This window comes from Pelobates fuscus, chromosome 1 (assembly GCF_036172605.1).
Source record: "Pelobates fuscus isolate aPelFus1 chromosome 1, aPelFus1.pri, whole genome shotgun sequence".
Taxonomy (NCBI): domain Eukaryota; kingdom Metazoa; phylum Chordata; class Amphibia; order Anura; family Pelobatidae; genus Pelobates; species Pelobates fuscus.
The window spans coordinates 439,533,254-439,552,842 of NC_086317.1; the positions used below are offsets into that span (position 1 = coordinate 439,533,254).

The 19,589-nt window shown below is 42.7% G+C and overlaps 1 protein-coding gene across 1 annotated transcript in view; it reads left to right on the forward strand.

Annotated features, from left to right (window-relative positions):
• MIPEP (mitochondrial intermediate peptidase) overlaps window positions 1–19,589 on the forward strand; it is a 108,548-nt gene that overhangs the window by 13,531 nt on the left and 75,428 nt on the right. Inside the window, exons 9-10 of the mRNA XM_063444891.1 lie at window positions 3,024–3,084; window positions 6,440–6,492. Coding sequence (XP_063300961.1) covers window positions 3,024–3,084; window positions 6,440–6,492 — 114 coding nt within the window. The remainder of the gene's footprint in view (window positions 1–3,023; window positions 3,085–6,439; window positions 6,493–19,589) is intronic.

The window sequence follows — 19,589 nt, forward strand, 5'->3', positions numbered from 1 at the left end:
TAGTTTGAATTTAAAACTTACGAAGATGCTTGGAAATTGCACATAGGCCCAGCGTCAAAATTCAAAGTTCTGTAAAAACTGATATGGCTTGGTCTCCAATATGCCACTGTAGCTTCACAAAATAGTGCCAAAGACATTCATTGGGGATGTCTTTTTACTCAGAAGACTTAGCTGAGCATAATTTGGAGGTTTTGAACTTAGTGGCACATATGAAATATACAAAATGGCCAGCAAAAATGTAATCCGTATGTAAAAAATGCACAAAATTATTTTTTACCACATACTTTGGCATGTAATGGTAAAAAAATGGGGGCATGTTAAGGCACAATATGCACCTTATGAGATACCCTGGAGTGTCTACTTTTACAAATGGTAGGCCTTTGTGGGGTTTTTTGAACAGTCAAACTGTTATAATACCCCAAATGGAAGCATAGGCTCATTAAATCCGTCTCTCAAAATTCTACTGTGAATATTGAAAAGGACAGGTCTCCTATATGGCACTGTAGCTTCACGAAATAGTGCCAAAGACATACAATGGGGGTACCGTTGTACTCAGCAGAAGTAACTGAACACATAATAAAACTTTGTACAGGAATAGCACACACCAACTTTACAAAATACACATGAGAAGTTCTTTGTTATACGTTTGTGTGCGAAAACCCCCAAAAAACACAATTTTACTCCAATATTTAGCAGAGGTTGGCGGTAAAATGGCTACGTAGAAAGTGTCAAAACAACCTTAGGTAAATAGCCTGTGATGTCTACTTTATATAAATATATACTTTTGTGTGGCAATTTTGTTTTATTTTATGGCTATTAGGCTTACAAGACAAACATACCAAATTCTAAAATCGCTCCACATTAAAATTTTATTTTACTCCTTGTGCTTTGTGACCTGTAACTACAAAAAAAAAAACTTAAAATCCCAGACACATTATATATTCTGTAAATCAGAACAAATAAATTAATTTATTTTTAATTACTTTCCTTAACCTGCACTAATTATGCACACATTATGATTGCAAAAACTGTAAAAAAAATCAATAATTTTCATTTTTTTTGCATTTTTCTGTATTTTTTTTATAATAAGTAAGCATTTATATATATATATATATATATATATATATATATATATATATATGTTATATCAAATTAAAGCCCTTTCTGTCCTTTAAAAAACAGTATATAATATGTGTTGGTGCAATAAATGAGAGAGATGCAAATTGCAGTTGAACGCAAACAGCAAGAAAATGCAAAAATTGCTTGTCATTAAGCGTAAGTCAAGCTTCTGAAGCTCTGTCCTTAAGGGGTTAAACAACACAATGTAACTCCAAGTCAATCACACTTCTGTGAAATCAAACTGTCCACTTAGGAAGCAACACTTAGTGACAATCAATTTCACATGCTGTTGTGCAAATGGGATAGACAACAGGTGGAAATAATAGACAATTAGCAAGACACCCCCCAATAAAGGAGTGGTTCTGCAAGTGGTGACCACTTCTCAGTTCCTATGCTTCCTGGCTGATGTTTTGGTCACTTTTGAATGCTAGCGGTGCTTTCACTCTAGTGGTAGCATGAGACGGAGTCTACAACTCACACAAGTGGCTCAGGTAGTGCAGGTCATCCAAGAGGGCACCTCAATGCGAGCTGTGGCAAGAAGGTTTGCGGTGTCTGTCAGCGTAGTGTCCAGAGCATTGATGCACAAGCAGGAGACAGGCCAGTACATCAGGAGACGTGGAGGAGGCCGTAGGAGGACAACAACCCAGCAGCAGGACCGCTACCTCCGCCTTTGTGCAAGGATGAACAGGCGGAGCACTGCCAGAGCCCTTCAAAATTACCTCCAGCAGGCCACAAATGTGTATGTGTCTGCTCAAACGGTCAGAAACAGACTCCATGAGGGCCCGATGTCCACAGGTGGGGGTTGTGCTTACAGCTCAACACCTTGCAGGACGTTTGGCATTTGCCAGAGAACAGCAAGATTGGCAAATTCGCCACTGGCGCCCTGTGCTCTTCACAGATGAAAGCAGGTTCACACTGAGCACATGTGACAGACGTCAGGGTCTGGAGACGCCGTAGAGAACGTTCTGCTGCCTGCAACATCCTCCAGCATGACTGGTTTGGCAGTGAGTCAGTAATGGTGTGGGGTGGCATTTCTTTGGGGGGCCGCACAGCCCTCCATGTGCTCGCCAGAGGTAGCCTGACTGCCATTAGGTACCGAAATGAGATCCTCAGACCCCTTGTGAGACCATATGCTGGTGCGTTTGGCCCTGGGTTCCTCCTAATGCAAGACAATGCTAGACCTCGTGGCTGGAGTGTGTCAGCAGTTCCTGCAAGACAAAGGCATTGATGCTATGGACTGGCCCACCCGCTCCTCAGACCTGAATCCAATTGAGCACATCTGGGACATCATGTCTCGCTCCATCCACCAATGTCACGTTGCACCACAGACTGTCCAGGAGTTGGCAAATGCTTTAGTCCAGGTCTGGGAGGAGATCCCTCAGGAGACCATCCGCCACCTCATCAGGAGCATGCACTACTGAGCCTCAGTTTGACTTCTAAGGACATTACATCAAAGTTGGATTAGCCTGTAGTGTGTTTTTCCACTTTAATTTTGATTGTTACTCCAAATCCAGACCTCCATGGGTTAAAAAATTTGATTTCCATTTTTAAATTTTTGTGTGATTTTGTTGTCAGCACATTCAACTATGTAAAGAACAAAGTATTTCAGAAGAATATTTAATTCATTCAGATCTAGGATGTTATTTTTGAGTTCCCTTTATTTTTTTGAGCAGTTTATATAGTGCCAAACCTATTGGCAGCTCTCTGCTGAAACAAGCTAAAATACAAAGATTTTCATCCTGTTGATATCTTGATTTTTAAAGTTCTGTCTTCTTAATATATTGAAAGCAATAGTCCTAGATTGGTATTCTCTACATTCTGGAAATCACACATTCTGCCTTTATAGCTGAGTAGCAGACACCATATACAGCAAACTTTAATAGTAATCAGTGGGTTCTCTCCAGTACAGTGAAAGACTTCGAAATGATGTCTGCAATGAAGATGAAGTTAAACCCTCTGAATGCGGTAAGATATTTATTATTAACTCCTATTTATTTCAAACGTGGTTTTTGATCAAGGAACAATTGATTGGAATGTACAGACAAGGTTTTACTAAAGCAAAAATTGTCAGGAATTGAAATTGAATATCGAACTAAAGGGCAAAATAGCTAAACGGGAAACATTCTCCAAGTTGCCCATGCTTTTAGTTTGGCTACTTTGGCCTTAACCACTTAAGGACACATGACATGTGTGACATGTCATGATTCCCTTTCATTTCAGAAGTTTGGTCCTTAAGGGGTTAAAGGACCACTATAGTGCCAGGAAAACAAACTTGTTTTCCTGGCACTATAGGGTCTTTGTGTCCCCTCCACCCTTAGGGTCCCCCTCCCGCCAGGCTCAAGAGGGGTTAAGGGGTTAAACTCTTACCTTTCTCTAGCGCCAGGCTCCCTCAGTGCTAGGGAAATCTCCTCCCTCTTCCAACGTCAGCACTGAATGCGCATGCGCAGCAAGAGCCGCGCGCGCTTTCAATCAGTCCATAGGAAAGCATTTTTCAATGCTTTCCTATGGACGGCAGCGTCTTCTCACTGTGAAAATCACGGAAGCGCCTCTAGCGGCTGTCAGTTTCTCTGAAACTGCTATGTTTACAACAGGCAGGGTTAACCCTAGATGGACCTGGCACCCAGACCACTTTATTGAGCTGAAGTGGTCTGGCTGCCCATAGTGGCCCTTTAAATTTAAAAGTCACTTTGAATTCTTGTCCGTTCTGACTTTAGTGAACACTCGTGTGATATTGACCTCCCCCATATATACACACACAGACGTCTGAGGCTGTTTTGAAGATACAATCTTGGGTACAACATTTCCCCTGCAAAGAAGTTTCTCAAAATCTTGTAAAAGTCAGTCATTGTCACTTATCGGTGATGGTGATGAAAGCAGTTACCTTTTGGGGTAACTGGTGAGTGCTGCTCCCCTGCTCAAACAGTATGACCAGAGAATCGTGGACTTTGTAATTCCTAACATATATGGGGCCAGAGTGTCAGATGAGCAGTCTATATACCCACGAGAGAAGGGAAATCCCTCCACTTGCCCTTAATTGTTATGGTAAAAAGGATGACTGCTCCCTATCTGGGAGTGAAGACCTGTCTCACTGTGCTGCCTAACTTAGTGTCACAGAGACCTGTAGTAATCCTTCCTTTATTAGGTGCTACTAATCTGTCAAGTCCACCCCCAATTATTAATAGCCAGCCGTTGTCTTAATGGTCTCCTTAATGTAGTATGTACTGGGCATCATGAGAAGGAGAGGAGACCAGCCTTTTTTGTTTTTATTAGATTCTTGTGATTCTGCTAGTCAGGTTGGTGGGTATTGGAGGAGCTATACACTTAATATTTAAATTAAATCAAAAGTTACTAAAACTTTTATTACATGCAAATATACTATCTAAATTGCATGCAAACTATCAACTCATGTATCTAAAACATTAAATTCCATTATTTTGTAAAATATAACTCTTAGAATTGAACAGCTTTTATAGAAATAATAATTATACAATTTGCAAAATATAATTAATCTTCTTCATCTAGTGGCTTATATCAAGGCGGAAATATTCTTCACTTGAGATTAACAATCTATTTTTTTAAATGTTATTAAAATCGAAACAGAGAAACTGTCTCCCTTAAAGGGATCCTATAGTGCCAGGAAAACAAACCAGTTTTCCTGGCATTATAGGCTCCTGAAGTGCCCCCCTCCCGCGGTGCTGAAAGGGTTAAAACCCCTTCAGCCTCTTACCTGAATCCAGCGCTGATTTCCCTCGGCGCTGGGTCAGGCTCCACCCACGCTTCCTCCTTCTCCCCCCCCCCCCCCCCCCCCCTGCTGATGTCAGCCGGCAGGGGAGGCCTAATGCGCATGCACGGCAATAGCTGTGTGCGTGCATTAAACCTCCCCGTAGGAAATCATTATCCAATGCTTTCCTATGGGGAAAATCTGACACTGGAGGTTTGTGAGGAAGTCAAGCATCAGATAAAGGACCAAAAGTCAGTTTAGATTCTGGAAGCCCTCTAGTGGCTGTCTGGTAGACAGCCATAGAGGGCAGACTTAGAGCTACAATGTAAAATTTCAGTTCTCTGGAACTGCAGTGTTTTACATTGCAGCACTAAGTGCAAAACGGTGACAGCACCCAGACTACTTAAATTAGCTGAAGTGGTCTGGGTGCCTACAGTGTCCCTTTAAATGAAGTACTATAACCACTTCAGTGTTTTTAGAGCATTTTGACTTTTTTCCTGGGGTCCTCCTCTCCTTTACTTCATCAGTCAGAGGACTGGAAGCTCTCTGAACAAAGCCTGACAGATTTTACCCCGTGTAAGAAGCTACACTGTTCAAAAATGGTTATAATACTTACAATTGTGCTGTAGTGGTTATGTTGATATGAGTGTCCCTTTAATTCTATATAACTTGTTTACATGAGATTATTATCTAGGTTTGTTTAAATAACTATCAAATATAAACAATAATGAATCAAATGAGTTTATTTAGCATTACCGAGTAAAGGATCGAATAGAAAAACACTTCATATCAGATATACGTAGTAAAGACGTATTACTGAATCTTTTTCAATCTGGAGTTCCTAGTAGCTGTCTGTCAGACTGCCACTAGTATATGTGGAGACTGCAAAATGTAAGCAATTGGGTCCTTAGCAACAGCATTGTTTAAACAGCAAGGCTAATGCAGTGGCATCTCTGCCTCATAGTCACCTTATTAAGATGAAAGGATTTTGCTGCTTAGTTTTTAACTTGTATTTTTCCAATGGTGTTGAACTATTTATTACTGAAATGTAAATGTTAGACAGTGAGGCTCTGTGGCCCATAGGGTTTAACATATGCCCATGTATCATATCTGATTTTTGCCTGGAAAAACCTTATGGGACATTTGCTCATTTAAGTAGGGTCCTCAGCGCTTTATATCCAAATTGTCTTGTTGCAACTAATTGTGTGTTAGTCCACTATTGTACCACGCTGCAGAATTTGTTGGCGGCGGCGCTTTATAAATAATCCTAATAATCTCAACTGTATCAGACGTTTTGCTAGTGCAGGTTTTACACATTCAGTATGGAAGTAGTAATGATTAGAATTGGATGCTCAGCCTCACATAGAATCAAGAATGTCAAGAATGGAACTGAAACAAAATAGAATTGCTGCAATTTGCGTCTTCTTGATGAGAAAAGACTGTACTGTAATTAGGGCTGGGTTCGCACATACATGTAAACAACATATCAGTGGATTCCTTTAGACATAGATCTCCACGCTTCAGCAATATTCATCATGAACACCTGGTTACTGATTAAAGCACTGGAAATGTATTTATCACTTTTTCTCCACCCCCCAGAATTTGATGCCTTGGGATCCCCCGTTTTATGCTGGCATTGTGCGTGCCGAGAAGTAAGTAGTGTTCTACATTCCATGTATGCAAAGGATTAGAATGATCAGTGACTTAGAATGTTAGAAAAGATTTCTACATTAGTTTTTTTATATTTTACAAATTTCTCAATTGCAAGCATTTCTCCATGTACCAAAGGGTTGTACTATATGTTTAATGAAATTTCTCTATTTATAAAGTGACATCAAGTCATGTTAACATTCATAAAACAAACATTATTTGTGCAATAAATTGTTGAATAAATATTTTTTGTTTTGTGTAACCCTCATAGTAGTGTCCTATTGGCCACCCTCTCCCCTGCCCCCATCAGCCCCTGGCGCCACTATGGTGGGGAGCAAGAAGTTCCTAAGCAGTGTATGTGTTTGTCCCGAACAGGAACTTTGTCATCCAAACGATTTCACTTTGATGTATACATCTGTTCTTTATTTGGTAGCGGATTGTTTTGATATGAATATTAATCATTTTGATATGTTATTGTGAAATATGAATACAGAATTTTTCAGGTCATAGCTTCCGAGCTCCTCTGATTCACACCATTTTAAAGGGGCACTGTAAGTAGCATAACTTCATCAGTGTCCAGTAATGGTTCTGGTGCTTTAAGTCATCTGACCAAAAGTGGAGCTAATGCAGAAGACTACTTCTACAAAAGCCCACAATGATGGGTGGCAGGAAAGCAGTATTTGAGTTGTTTGACATAGTGTGATAGCGCCAGAAACTTTCCATTATAATCACTACAATGAGCTGTAGTTGGTATGGTTCTTGTTTACATATTTACATTCTAACAAATGGGTAACAGGTGGGCTGGGGGTACACAGAGCCTTGCCTGTCACTCTGTGTGAAGGATCTCCATTATCTTCTATCAGGTCTAAGGAAGCTACTCTTGATCTAAGTGGAGGATAATAAAGCTCCTCTACCGTGTACCCTGTAACCTCAATACAGAAAAGTATGAGTGGGGGTACAGCATTGAAATCTTATGGGGATCATCCATAGACCCATCCAATTCCCTGCAGCCGGCATTGGTGACAGCTGTTGGGGTTGGCTCTTACTCTGCCTTCAATCTAGGAAAGTCCAGCAGAGGAGAAATAAAGACAAAGTACTCCATACCTTGTTTCTGTATGTCTCTTGACTGTCTTGGAATTTGACTGAAATTGTTGTGAAATACTCATTCTTCGAGGGGTATTTGATATTTCAGGTGGGTGCCGACATACAGTTTTGACTCTGTCCATGTAATCCAATTACCCTTCTGCGTGCTAATGTTTGTTTAGAATATTCCTAATAATGTAGAATTGGCATGTTTACCACTTACTGATTTTTATTAATCTGTCCCTTATTGTATTGCTATTGTTAATCTATGTAATGCACCTTGCATAATAGTGCAATATAATACATGAATAATAAACATTCAGAGTTTTATCTGACTGCAGAGGGCGCTCAAGTGTAGAAAATAAGTGGCAAAAATGCTGGGCTGCTAAACTGCTAAATTTTATTCATTTTTTACATTTATTATGGTATACTGATAACAAGTAGTGGGTTTCAGAAATTTTAGTAACCAGTTATGACTTTTCATATGTTTCCAACTCCACCTGACCCACCTCCAGTCATGCACACACACTCACTCACTCACAAGCACATTGATACAGTCACACATATATACCATGGGGGATCAAGAGAATGCTATTAATGTATTAAATGCATAAACCTTGTATTTCAAGTGAGTGTGCAGTAAACGCATAAACCTTGTATACCATGCCAATGATCAGTAAATACAAAAATGAGGTATACCATGACGATTAGCAATAAATATATCAACTTTGATATATCATACCAATGAAAAGTAAATGCAGAAACTTGGTATATCATGCCAATGAAGCAATAAGTACATAAACTAGGTATATCATGACATTGAGGAGTAAATACATAAATCCTGAATATCATGATAGTAAATTTGTCTGTGTGAGGGGAAATTGGGGCAGCAGATTATGTGTAAGGGAGATATGGGGCAGTAAGGTGTTTGTGAGAGGGACATAATGTGGCAGTATGTGTGAGGGGAACATGGGGTGGCAGGGGTGGGTGCAGAGCGGCTGCAAGGATTTTTGTCTACACAGACGAAGACGCCTTTTGCTGACCACAAATTTCGTCTTCACCGGTCTGCCTAATATCCCCCTTTTGACCCGTTTAGCCATCCTTTTGTGCATCTTGGTACCTTTTTCTTTCTCTTTTTTCCTTTTTGCATATTGTATCCCCTGTTTGTCATTCTTTTAATGATTTGTGTCTTTATCCCAATTTTCTGATCTCTTAACCCATTTGTGTCACACTCACACGCGCGTGCGCGCTCTTACACACACACACACACTCATAGCCAGTCTCAACACTAATAATTTTCTGTGATTCCTTCTCCCCCCTTCTTTTCCCAATTGTCTAAACCCTTCATGTCCACTATCTACCTATTTCTCAATCTCTGGCAGTGTTTCATATCTTTTTTTTAATTCCTTTTTTTCCTGCCCTTTTTTTCCGAACATGGCTGGGGTCTGCATCCTGCTTCCAACTGCCAGGAAAGCCAAGGGCCACTGAGGGGCCAGTCTAAAAGCAGACACATTTATGACAGAGACCATGGGTAGCAGAAGAGTTAGTGGTGAGGCGCAGAAAGACACCTGTAAGTTTTTGGAGTCTGTCTCATTACTCTCTGGCAGAGTAACTCCCTGACTAAGAGTAATGAGACAGAGACTCCAGAGCTAAATGCCTCCGTAAATCTAAACAAATGGGAAGCCCCAACTTGCAGGACTCCTTACTCTCACCCTTCAACACCCGAGCCCACCTTTACAGCACTCCCCAACATGCAAAGCTTGGAGAGATCATTCCCGCTCTCCACTCATGCGGGAAACAGCGCACAGGAGTGAAAGCAGGTCTGTACCGGAAAAGGCTCAGTCCTGCAAGCACTCCTGAGCACTGCATTTACAGTGGTATGGCTCCATGGATTTCTATGCTCCTCTGGTCTGCGCCGGTTTGGAGATCTTGTTAAATTTTAGCTGATAACCGCTAGCCACAAGTGAATTGTAAGAAAAACTGGCCTTGGTTATTTATCACAATTTTGCTCCACATCACATATGGAATCCTAAAATTTCCTTTCTCTTGTTAAAGATAATAGATGAACCTTTTTTTTTTTTTTCCCCTGCCATCTACTTTACACCCTGTTACACAACTCCATTCATTGTAGTATGACCACACACAGCAATATTCATGATTATTCAAGAAACAATCTGCATAAAATAAAGCCATTATTATAAATAATTTAAAAAAAAGTTGAGTTGGCATGTTTCATGTTATCCTGCAGACAGCGTTTTGGTGTGAGCAGGGTTTTATGTCTGGTCACACCAGGGACACTCTGTCGATACCCAGGGCCCCCCTCTGTCAGCTTTAATTGTGATTCTCTAGATGAAAGCTCTCCAAGAGATCCCCAGGATCTGAAAAGAAACTGATGGGGTCTCATTGCATAAACCCCTGCTGTCTGTGTTGAGTGTTGGTCTTTGTCAGCTGCCCAACATCAATAACAATGTGATCGCAGGGACAGCATACCAGCAGCAACTTTTAGGTATGTGCAGGTTTAAATAGATGCTTACGCCAGGAGACCCAAGTATCAATCGATACCTGGGGCTCTCCTCTGTCAGCACGGATAATACTTAGTGACCACAGACTGACAAATGAACTGCATGAAAAGTGATCTCTGTATAGAGCCCTTTACATCACTGTGATTTGGCCATGGTGATTCTCTGACTGTCAGAACCTGACAGGGTCTCCCTGCATCCCCCTGGGGAGTTTTGGTAAAGAAGTGTTGTATGCAAAACTTTACCTTTGTTACAAGGAATTATTCCCTAACCTTTTAAATATATATATATATATATATATATATATATATATATATATATATATATATATATAAAAGTAGGAGCTGCACTCATGGTCTTAGTATCAAAGTAGAAAAATACGTTTTATTCCATGTGTCACAAACAACGTTTCGGTCCGCACAGGGACCTTCCTCAGGATAAAGTTGTTCACTTTATGCTGAGGAAGGTCCCTGTGTGGACCGAAACGTTGTTTGTGACACATGGAATAAAACTTATTTTTCTACTTTATTTATTTATTTATTTATTTATTTATTTTGTCAATCTTTCTTTTATTGAGGCATGTGGTTATGGTGGTACAGAATAAAGAAAGGGAGACTTGCAGGGGTTATACAGGTTAGGGACATCATAACAAATTGCAATATCTCCTAGGATTAACAGCCTAATTTTATATTATGTAAACAAGCTTAACTTAGAGGGTACAAAATAAAGTAAAGAAGTCAAGGTGATGGACAGTATGGATGATATACATGGCTTAATAGCGCAGATTCTTAGCAGTAACAGACGAATAATTGTTATAGTAAAACCTGGGTAAAAACACGCTGGGAATTTGCGCCAGGCTCAATAACAGGAATATCTCGAGGATCATCATGAGGATAGCTGTCCGAGCCCAAGAGTGTTACAGAGTAAGAGACAGCAGAGCGGCATGCAAAGTGGTAACGTTAATGGTAATACAATAAGCACTTATTATAGAATAGCAAGCTCAGTTAGTCTAGTTTGCATAGGATAAAGAACGGGTAAAACATCGTGCTGTGTGAGTTCCTTGCAGACTGTAATTAAAGAAGATGCCAATAGGCTAAACTAGCTTGTCTACATCAGCATCGGCTGAGTAGAGATATGACAATATGCAATTAGCTGATATTTTGCTCTCTGAGCTGCCACTAAGTAGGAGCTGTACATGCTAGGTAGCAGGAGACAGGGTAAAGTTAAAACTATAAGGTTACATTTGAGTTATAGCCATGCAAATATATATAGAGTAACGGTAGCATAACCTTACTGTTGTGCATTTGGTTTGGATAGTCTTTTAGTGCGTCTCGTTAGTTCCGCAGCAGATTTTATCACACTTAAAAAACGAATAAAGCTCACGTTTGCTCTATGCCATGTTGTATAGCCACTATGTTTGCTATGACATAACTAGGTTACATACTATATCATGCTAGTTTGTGTTAATAGATGCTTTAGAGTTCATAGTTCGGTTGGTCAAACTGTAGTTTCTGCGTTGCGGGCTGGATTGTTGGCTGTGGGCCACGGCCTGCTGGATTCTGGGTTACCTCATCCGATGCCCGTTCTAGCGGCTCTGCATGCGTGACCGGGTAAGCGTGAGTCGCACCAGCTCCCTCTGGATAGGATTGCCGGCAGCGTCTGCAGGTGGGTCAGCGAGGAGTGGAAGTGGTTGCTGCAGGGGGTTTCTCCTTTCTTCCGGGCATAGTGTGGGGTTGGCACCTTGTGTCCACAGACTCGGTTGCCTCTCGGGGCCGGGTCTTTCCCATGGTGGGCGCTGTGGAGGGTCCTGGTGGTCATCCGCCGCCTGCGGCGGGCGGCTCTCCGGCGATGTGGTCGGTATATAGGAGGGAATCTCCTAACATTCCTCTGCCCGGATGGGTGTACCGTCAGTCGGTGCGTGGCGGTTGTTCCTGGGGTCTGCCCACTCTGCCTTGTAGTTTGGGGCTGCCTCACCTCTTCCATACGTTTAGAGGTTTGGTGTGTCATCCGCTCATCCAACATCTTCCAGAACCGTTTGAGCAGTGTGTCTAGCCGCTCGTGTAGAGGCTGGGTGAAGGCTTGCTCCATAGTTGGGCCTGATGTCGCCATTTTAGGTGCGGTTGCTTGATTTCGCGTTTCGCGCTCTCGGCTGTTCTCACCCGTTGCACTCAATCTAGGCTTCGGGTACACTCTTGTGTGGACCAGGATAACCCCCTCTGGTCCTGGGGGGGGGGGTTGGAAGGCCCGATGCTGCAGGTGCCGCTTGTTTTGGCGGGTCGGGAGAGCGGCCGTCTCTCCCTTCCACCATGCGTTATAGGCCCCAAGTTCCCGGCCCGGATACTCAGCGTGTTTACAGGCTTGTAAGGTGTCCTTCTGTACCCCAGTTAGCATAGTGCCGGTTGCTGTGTTAGAAGGACCGATTCGGGTAAGGTTCCCTCCGTTTGTCGCCGAAAATCGGGCCCAGGCTCGGGAGCTCACAGAAAGCGTGTCTGCTCAGCTCCCCGGTCAGGCCCCGCCCCCTTATTTTTCTACTTTGATACTAAGACAGTGAGTGCAGCTCCTACTTTTCTATTTTTGTATACACTATTTAATCCCTAAAGGGACTGGCACCCGGCAACTGCAGTGTTTAAACTTTAGTGCAAGACTTTAAAAGCGTGAGTGTGTTATGGTACTTTTTGAAAGTAAACCAAAATGTTCAAATGTCTATCTGTTCCTGTCCAAATCAGTAAAATTAAATTGCGTATATACGCTGAAGTAATTAAGTCTGACACACAAGGTTCAGGTTAAAATAACTTCGAGAAAGTTTATTGGCAAGTGAAGAAAAAGCGGGCGCGCAGGCCCTTTTAAGAGGCATTTTGCGTCATCATTGATTATTAGAATATCAGCAAATAAACACCATCAATTGGATTAATTGTTAAGTGTCGGTGTTAGTGTCTTACCTATTGGTTCAAAAATAAAAAGGTTAGTCCCGTGCCCACCCATCAGAGGTGGGATTATTCTGGACACGGGTGGGGATAAGGGGGTCCTAAACGTCATTTTACACGGTCAATGATATCAGGCTTCATGTCCAGGTGCAAGGTCTCTTATGAATAGAACATTTCATTACTACTGTGTTCTCGTGGCCTTCAAACTATACTATCTTACAAATTCTAAGGAGTAGCCGGCAAGTCTTAAGGAGTAACCAGCACCTCCTGGTATTTGTCCTTGTAGGAAAACACAGTCTTTGTCTACTGTACTAATTGGGTTGAGAAGTTCAGTCACGTAATGTAGTTTTAAAATGAACAAGTTAAGTCATGAGGACAAAATGGAGGATTGAAAGAGTCAGGTTAGGGGAACAAAATGGAGGAGGAAGTCACAGTATAAGGTTAAAATGGAGTTAGTACAATAATTCAATACAAGTACAATAGTAATTTTTAATAATTCCACATCAGTCCCCCCTATGAAATGTTAGATTCTAAGAGATAAAAACTTTATTATGTTAGTATGAGAAGACGTGTTAACCCAAAGGCACAGAAACCCCGTGGCCGCTAGCTAGGTGTTAATGCAAAGTGCAAGTCTGTCCCTAGAGCTGACCCTAATAGGCTAACTCATCCATCAGTATGGCTCTCGAACACTTTACACCCATGGGTATCCCATGGCAGCTAATCCACCACTTCTCCAACACGGGGCCTTTACCATTCACTGACAGATGCTGTCCCTAAGCTAGTCCCTTCCTAGAATTCCTGCACTTTATCAACAAAAGGGAATGTTTGCAGCGGCAGACAGGGTGAATTGATGTCTTGGGATTCTTGGTCATCAACTTCGAGATGGGTGAAAGTGGGTGCCGCTTGGTCAACAGTCTTCATGAGGGATTTTCTCAGACATGGGAGGATACAACAAAAGAGAAGAGCAAAGATAAAAAGAAAAATTAGTATAGCCATACCAATCTGCATTAAAGCCTTTTGCCATCCTGTCATCCAACCAAACCATCTTTCCCAGGGATCTTTTATCCCAGAATTCCTTTTTAACTCTTCAGACAGGTCATTTAATTTTTCTATGGCTAATGTAACTTTACCATTAGGGCCTGTGTTTTCTGGGATATATGTACAACATGTCATGGTGTCGGGCAAAATTTTACAAACCCCTCCTTTTTCGGCTAAGATCATATCTAGGGCCATTCTATTCTGGAAAGCCATTTGGGATGTGGCCTGCAGCTGTTCGGCCAACCCCTGGAGGGCGTCTCTGGTGTAATTAACAAAACGCTGTTGATTATAATAAATGTAATTTATCCAATTTAAATTCTTGTTTGCGGTAACTATGGTAAAAATTGATTCAAATCCTGCGGCAACTTCATCCCTTGCTTTAAACTCATTGGGCACCCCCCTAGGCACTCCAATGGCATCAATATACACATGAGGATCAAAACTTCCTTTCACTGGGGCGTCACGCTTAACCTTAGTGTGTTTGGACCCATGGGTGACGAGGTGTGTGTCAGAGATGATATGTATAGGCATAATAGCTTTAGCCAAAGTACACTCCCCCCACCACTGTTTGTCCATTCTGGATCTTAGCTGTAAATCCCCACACAACCAATAAATATCCCCTAATGACCTGGTGTGAAACTGCAACAAGTCCATAGAGACATTTCTGTAGGTAGCACAATACCCCTTGGAAAAGTTACCCAAGAATTTACCTATTCCATCGTAATTAGCATAACAAGTGTAATTACCTTTATACACGGTAATACCATCTGGGGGTTTGACATCCTGGGTTAGGAGAGGATACTCCTTTGTCCATGCAATACATATGGACCTGTTAAAATTATAGTGATAGGCAAAAAGGCTTAAAACACATTCTTCTATATCTACTGGTAGGATTAAAGGCACGGTACCCAGGTGAGGCCGGGCACCGCCACACACATAACATGCAGTTCTATTATGCTTATTAGCATTATATTTCATCCATTCTAACCATAAATTTACATCATTAAAACCTGTTTCAGCGGCCATGGTATCTTCAAAAGTGGGGTTAGCAATGGCCATCATGTCTTGAAAGGTCTGGATATGAGGTTTTAATGGGTTAGGGACCATATGGGTGGCCCCTTGCCACTCAGAAGAGTTGCACATATCTTTGAGGTAGAAATGCCCTAGCTTTTTATAGGAACCCTTTTTCCAATACATTCCCATCACATACTGGTCTGCATCTGTTGGGCTTGGATGCTCAATGTTAAGAATTAATTTCATTGGTGTACTCCCCCCAGGCTTTCTCAAAGTCATCCTCTGGAGGAGGGATCTACCATGATCATCTACTTTAGATACGGCACTTTTTGGTTTGTAACCCCAGGCAGGCCCGGCATTCCATCCCGCCGCCCCCCAATGGTCACAATTGTGCCCCCATTGCCTGTCAACTACACAAACATATGGGTCTTTCGAATGAGGGATATCTCTATAGATGCTCTGGATTTGTGGTGTGGGAAATGGGCATTCTACAATATCACAGTAGTCAAGGGTATAAGTAGCCACCTGGGTGCACGATGAATTATACCAGAAAGTGTACCCACTAGTGTCTTTGGTAATGGCTACTTGCTGGGCCTTCATAAGGCTAATTAAGGAGAAGATGTACCAGAGATACATGTTTGTGCGATATTCGCTTCCTCTGGAGCGGGAGATTTCTTGCAGTGGGAAGCGTGGACCCAATTTGGCCTACCGGCCAATTTGACGGAGGTTGCGGTAATCAGGAGAACTTGGAATGGACCGTCAAATCTTGGTTCTAGGGTATTTTTCCGCACAAACTTCTTGACCAGGACCCAATCTCCGGGAAGTAGGTTATGGGAACCTGTATCCAATTCGGGATCTGGAATTGAAGAGAAAACTTGGGCATGTATTTTGTTTAGGACACTTGCAAGTTCAGTTACATAGTCTACTAAAACATCTAATTGGAGTTGTAACTGCTGCGGATAATAACAACCTAGCCTGGGTGCTGTCCCAAATAGAACCTCATATGGGGACAGTGAATGCTTCCCTCTAGGTGTGTGCCTAACACTAAATAAAGCTATTGGTAGGCTTTCTGGCCAGGGCATCTTTGTTTCTTGTGACATTTTTAACATTCTGGTTTTTAGGGTGCCATTCATGCGCTCCACTTTACCACTACTTTGTGGGTGGTAAGGGGTATGGAAGGCTAGAGTCACCCCTAGGGCAGTCCAAATTTCTTTAGTCACAGTTGCTGTAAAGGCTGGGCCTTGATCACTCTCAATGACTTCTGGGAGTCCGAACCTACATACAATATCTGTAAGTAGGCGCCTTGCGGTTGTTTTTGCAGTGATATTGGCCACTGGGTAGGCTTCTGGCCAGCCTGAGAACATGTCCACTATTACTAGTGCATATTCATGGGGCCCACTCTTGGGCATTTGGATGTGGTCAATTTGAATCCGCTGGAAGGGGTACATGGGCTTTGCCAGGTGTTTCGCAGGTACTTTAACTGGTCTTCCTGGATTGCATTTTGCACAAATGACACAGGCCTTGCAGAAGCTATTGATCAATGTTGTGATTCCAGGTGCTTCATAATACTTCTGTATGAGGGCGGCCATCAATTCTTTTGACAGGTGTGCAGGCCCATGTGCCCATTGGACAACTGCTGGATACAAATTTCTGGGAAGACAAAATTTGAAGTTGTTGTAATATATTCCGTCCTTTTGGACAGCTCCTTTCTTTTTCCATTTCTGGATTTCTTCAGGAGTGACTGCAGCTTGCTGTTCTTGTAAAATTCGCAAATCAGTAGGAAGAGTTTGCAGAGCAAAAATAGGGACTTCTTCTTCTTCTTGTCCGGACACTTCTTCATCCACTTCCTGCAGATCCCTGGCCGCTAACTTAGCAGCCTGATCAGCCAAATGGTTGCCCTTTGCTTCATCTGTATCCAATTTCCCATGGGCCTTGACTTTCAAAACGGCCACTTCTTCGGGAAGTAGGAGGGCATCCATTAGCTCCTTGATTGCAGTGCTGTGTTTGACTGGTGTACCGGCGGTGGTAAGAAATCCTCTTGTCTTCCAAATTAGGCCGAAGTCATGTGCCACACCCAGAGCATATCTTGAATCTGTATAGATGTTGGCACGTTTTCCTTCGGAAATTTTGCATGCTGAAGTCAGAGCCTGTAATTCAGCTTCTTGCGCAGACATTGCTGGCGGTAAGGATGATGATTTGATGACTTCGTCTGTTGTGGTTACGGCATATCCTGTGTGATATGTTCCTCCTTCATCGGCATATCTTGATCCATCCACAAACAGGGTAAAATCCGGATCTGGTAATGGATTCTCATGCACAGTTGGTAAGTGCACTGTTTCCATTTTCATCTGTTCAAAACAGTCATGAGGTGTTTCTGGGTCATAATCATTCTTTATGACCAGGTCTTGAAATTCCTTTTCCAGGAAATGGCGTGGCCATGCTTCCAGAAGGTCAGTTGTTGGGTATTTGGCAATACCATTTTCCTGTAGCTGTTCTTCATTCATGGTGGCCCATAGTTTTGCCATGGGCCCAAGATCATTCCATGACCTTGTCTTCAACTTGGTAACAGGAATATGTGGGATAGCGGTATCCCAATGGCGGTAGAGGTAGTTAAGTTGTTGAGGTAGCTGGACCAAGACCATGCTATTACCTTCAGAGTCACAATAGAAGTCTTGTGCAGTGAGCTTTACATCGGTCCGGTGGTAAAGCTCATCTTCATAGCAAGGTTCGGGAGTAATGTTTGGCTTGTACCACATGGTACAGAAGGCGTAATCCGGGCCTTCACAAAGAGGTGTCTCATCTTCATAAAATGACAAATGTGGATGCATGACTTTCTTGATACATCCACAGAGCAGGTAGATGTAGGTTTCATCTGTGATAAATCCATAATAGATACCCCCCTCAGGGAGTGGAAGAAGAGTGGACGGATTAAGCACTTGACATCTTTGGATGGAAATGTTGTCAGGCAAAAGAAGGTGACACTGTAGGCGCAGGTGTCTGGCTGGAGACACGTGCTTGAGCTGGACTTGGTTGATAATAGCAGAAATGTCATGAGGGGCCAAAACAACCAGAGGGTGGCCAAGGACCAGGTCCGAGGTTCTTTCAATGAGCTCTCTTGCGGCAAAAACAGCCCTGAGACAGGAAGGAGTCCCTCTGGCCACAATGTCTAGTTGACATGAGAAATATCCAATAGGCCTCTGGCGGCCTCTTAAGTCATTTGTTTGGGTGAGAACTCCTGTTGCGTGGCCTTGTCTTTCAGAGACAAATAATTTGAAGGGTTTGGAGTAGTCAGGTAGGCCCAAGGCAGGAGCAGAAGCAATGGCCCGTTTTAAAGCACCGAAATTGTCCAGAGCTTCATTGGTCAGACAGAACGGGTCAGACTTAAGAGCATCATAGAGAGGTTGCATAAGCAGAGAGGCTTCTGGGATCCATGCTCTGCAGTAGGAAATGAGGCCTAGGAAGGCATGAAGAGACTTTGAAGTCCTCGGAGGTGGAATGTCCAGAACAGCTCTTACCCGGTCCCGAGTAAGATGTCTGGTACCTTGAGATAGGCAATGTCCAAGAAAAATCACTGAAGATTGGCAGAATTGCAACTTGGTGAGTGAAGCTTTGCACCCTTGTTCTGCCAAATAGGAAAGAAGACTAATTGAACACCTTTCAGTAGTGGGTATATCATCTCCACAGAGCAGTAAATCATCCACATACTGGAGCAAGACAACTTCTGGGTGCTCAGCTTGCCATGGGTCAAGGATGGTGCCCATGGCCTTTGCAAATTGACTTGGAGAATTTTGTGCCCCTTGGGGCATGACAGTCCAGGTATACTGTTGCATCTCATGAGTGAAAGCAAACAGGTATTGACAGGACGGGTCCAGTGGGACACTGAAAAAGGCATTGGCCAGGTCAATGACTGTGAAGAATTTCGCAGATGGTGGGACTCCAGAGAGCAGAGTATGGGGATTTGGTACAAGAGGGGTGTCCAGGACGGTAGCTTCATTGACAGCACGGAGATCCTGAACCATCCTGTACTTCTCTGGCTCACCCTTTGGAGTTTTCTTTTTCACAGGAAATAACGGGGTGTTGCATTCAGATTTACATTTTACCAGGGCACCCTTCTCCAAGAGTGCCTTGATGTGGACAGAAATTGCAGCAGACTGTGCTGGTTTTAATGGATATTGTGGTTTTCTTGGTAACTTAGCCCCTGGAATAAGCTTTACCACCACAGGGGGAACATTTAGGTGACCTATGTCCTCTGGGCCTGAGGACCACAACTTGGCGGGCACCTGTGTTTTTAATTCTTCTGGGAAATTGGACCTTAATTCTGCTGCTTCCTCACGGGGCTTTTCTAAATGCAGCATCAGAGGCAAGGAGCACAGGGCTGAAGTGTCTGATACAGATAGAGGTGTAAACATTTCTACCTGCCCATCTGGGGTAAAAGTGATGGATGCTTGCAGGCGTGAGAGAACATCAGCACCTAACAGGTTAATTGGGCATGTGGAGGATACTACAAAGCGAGCGAGCAGG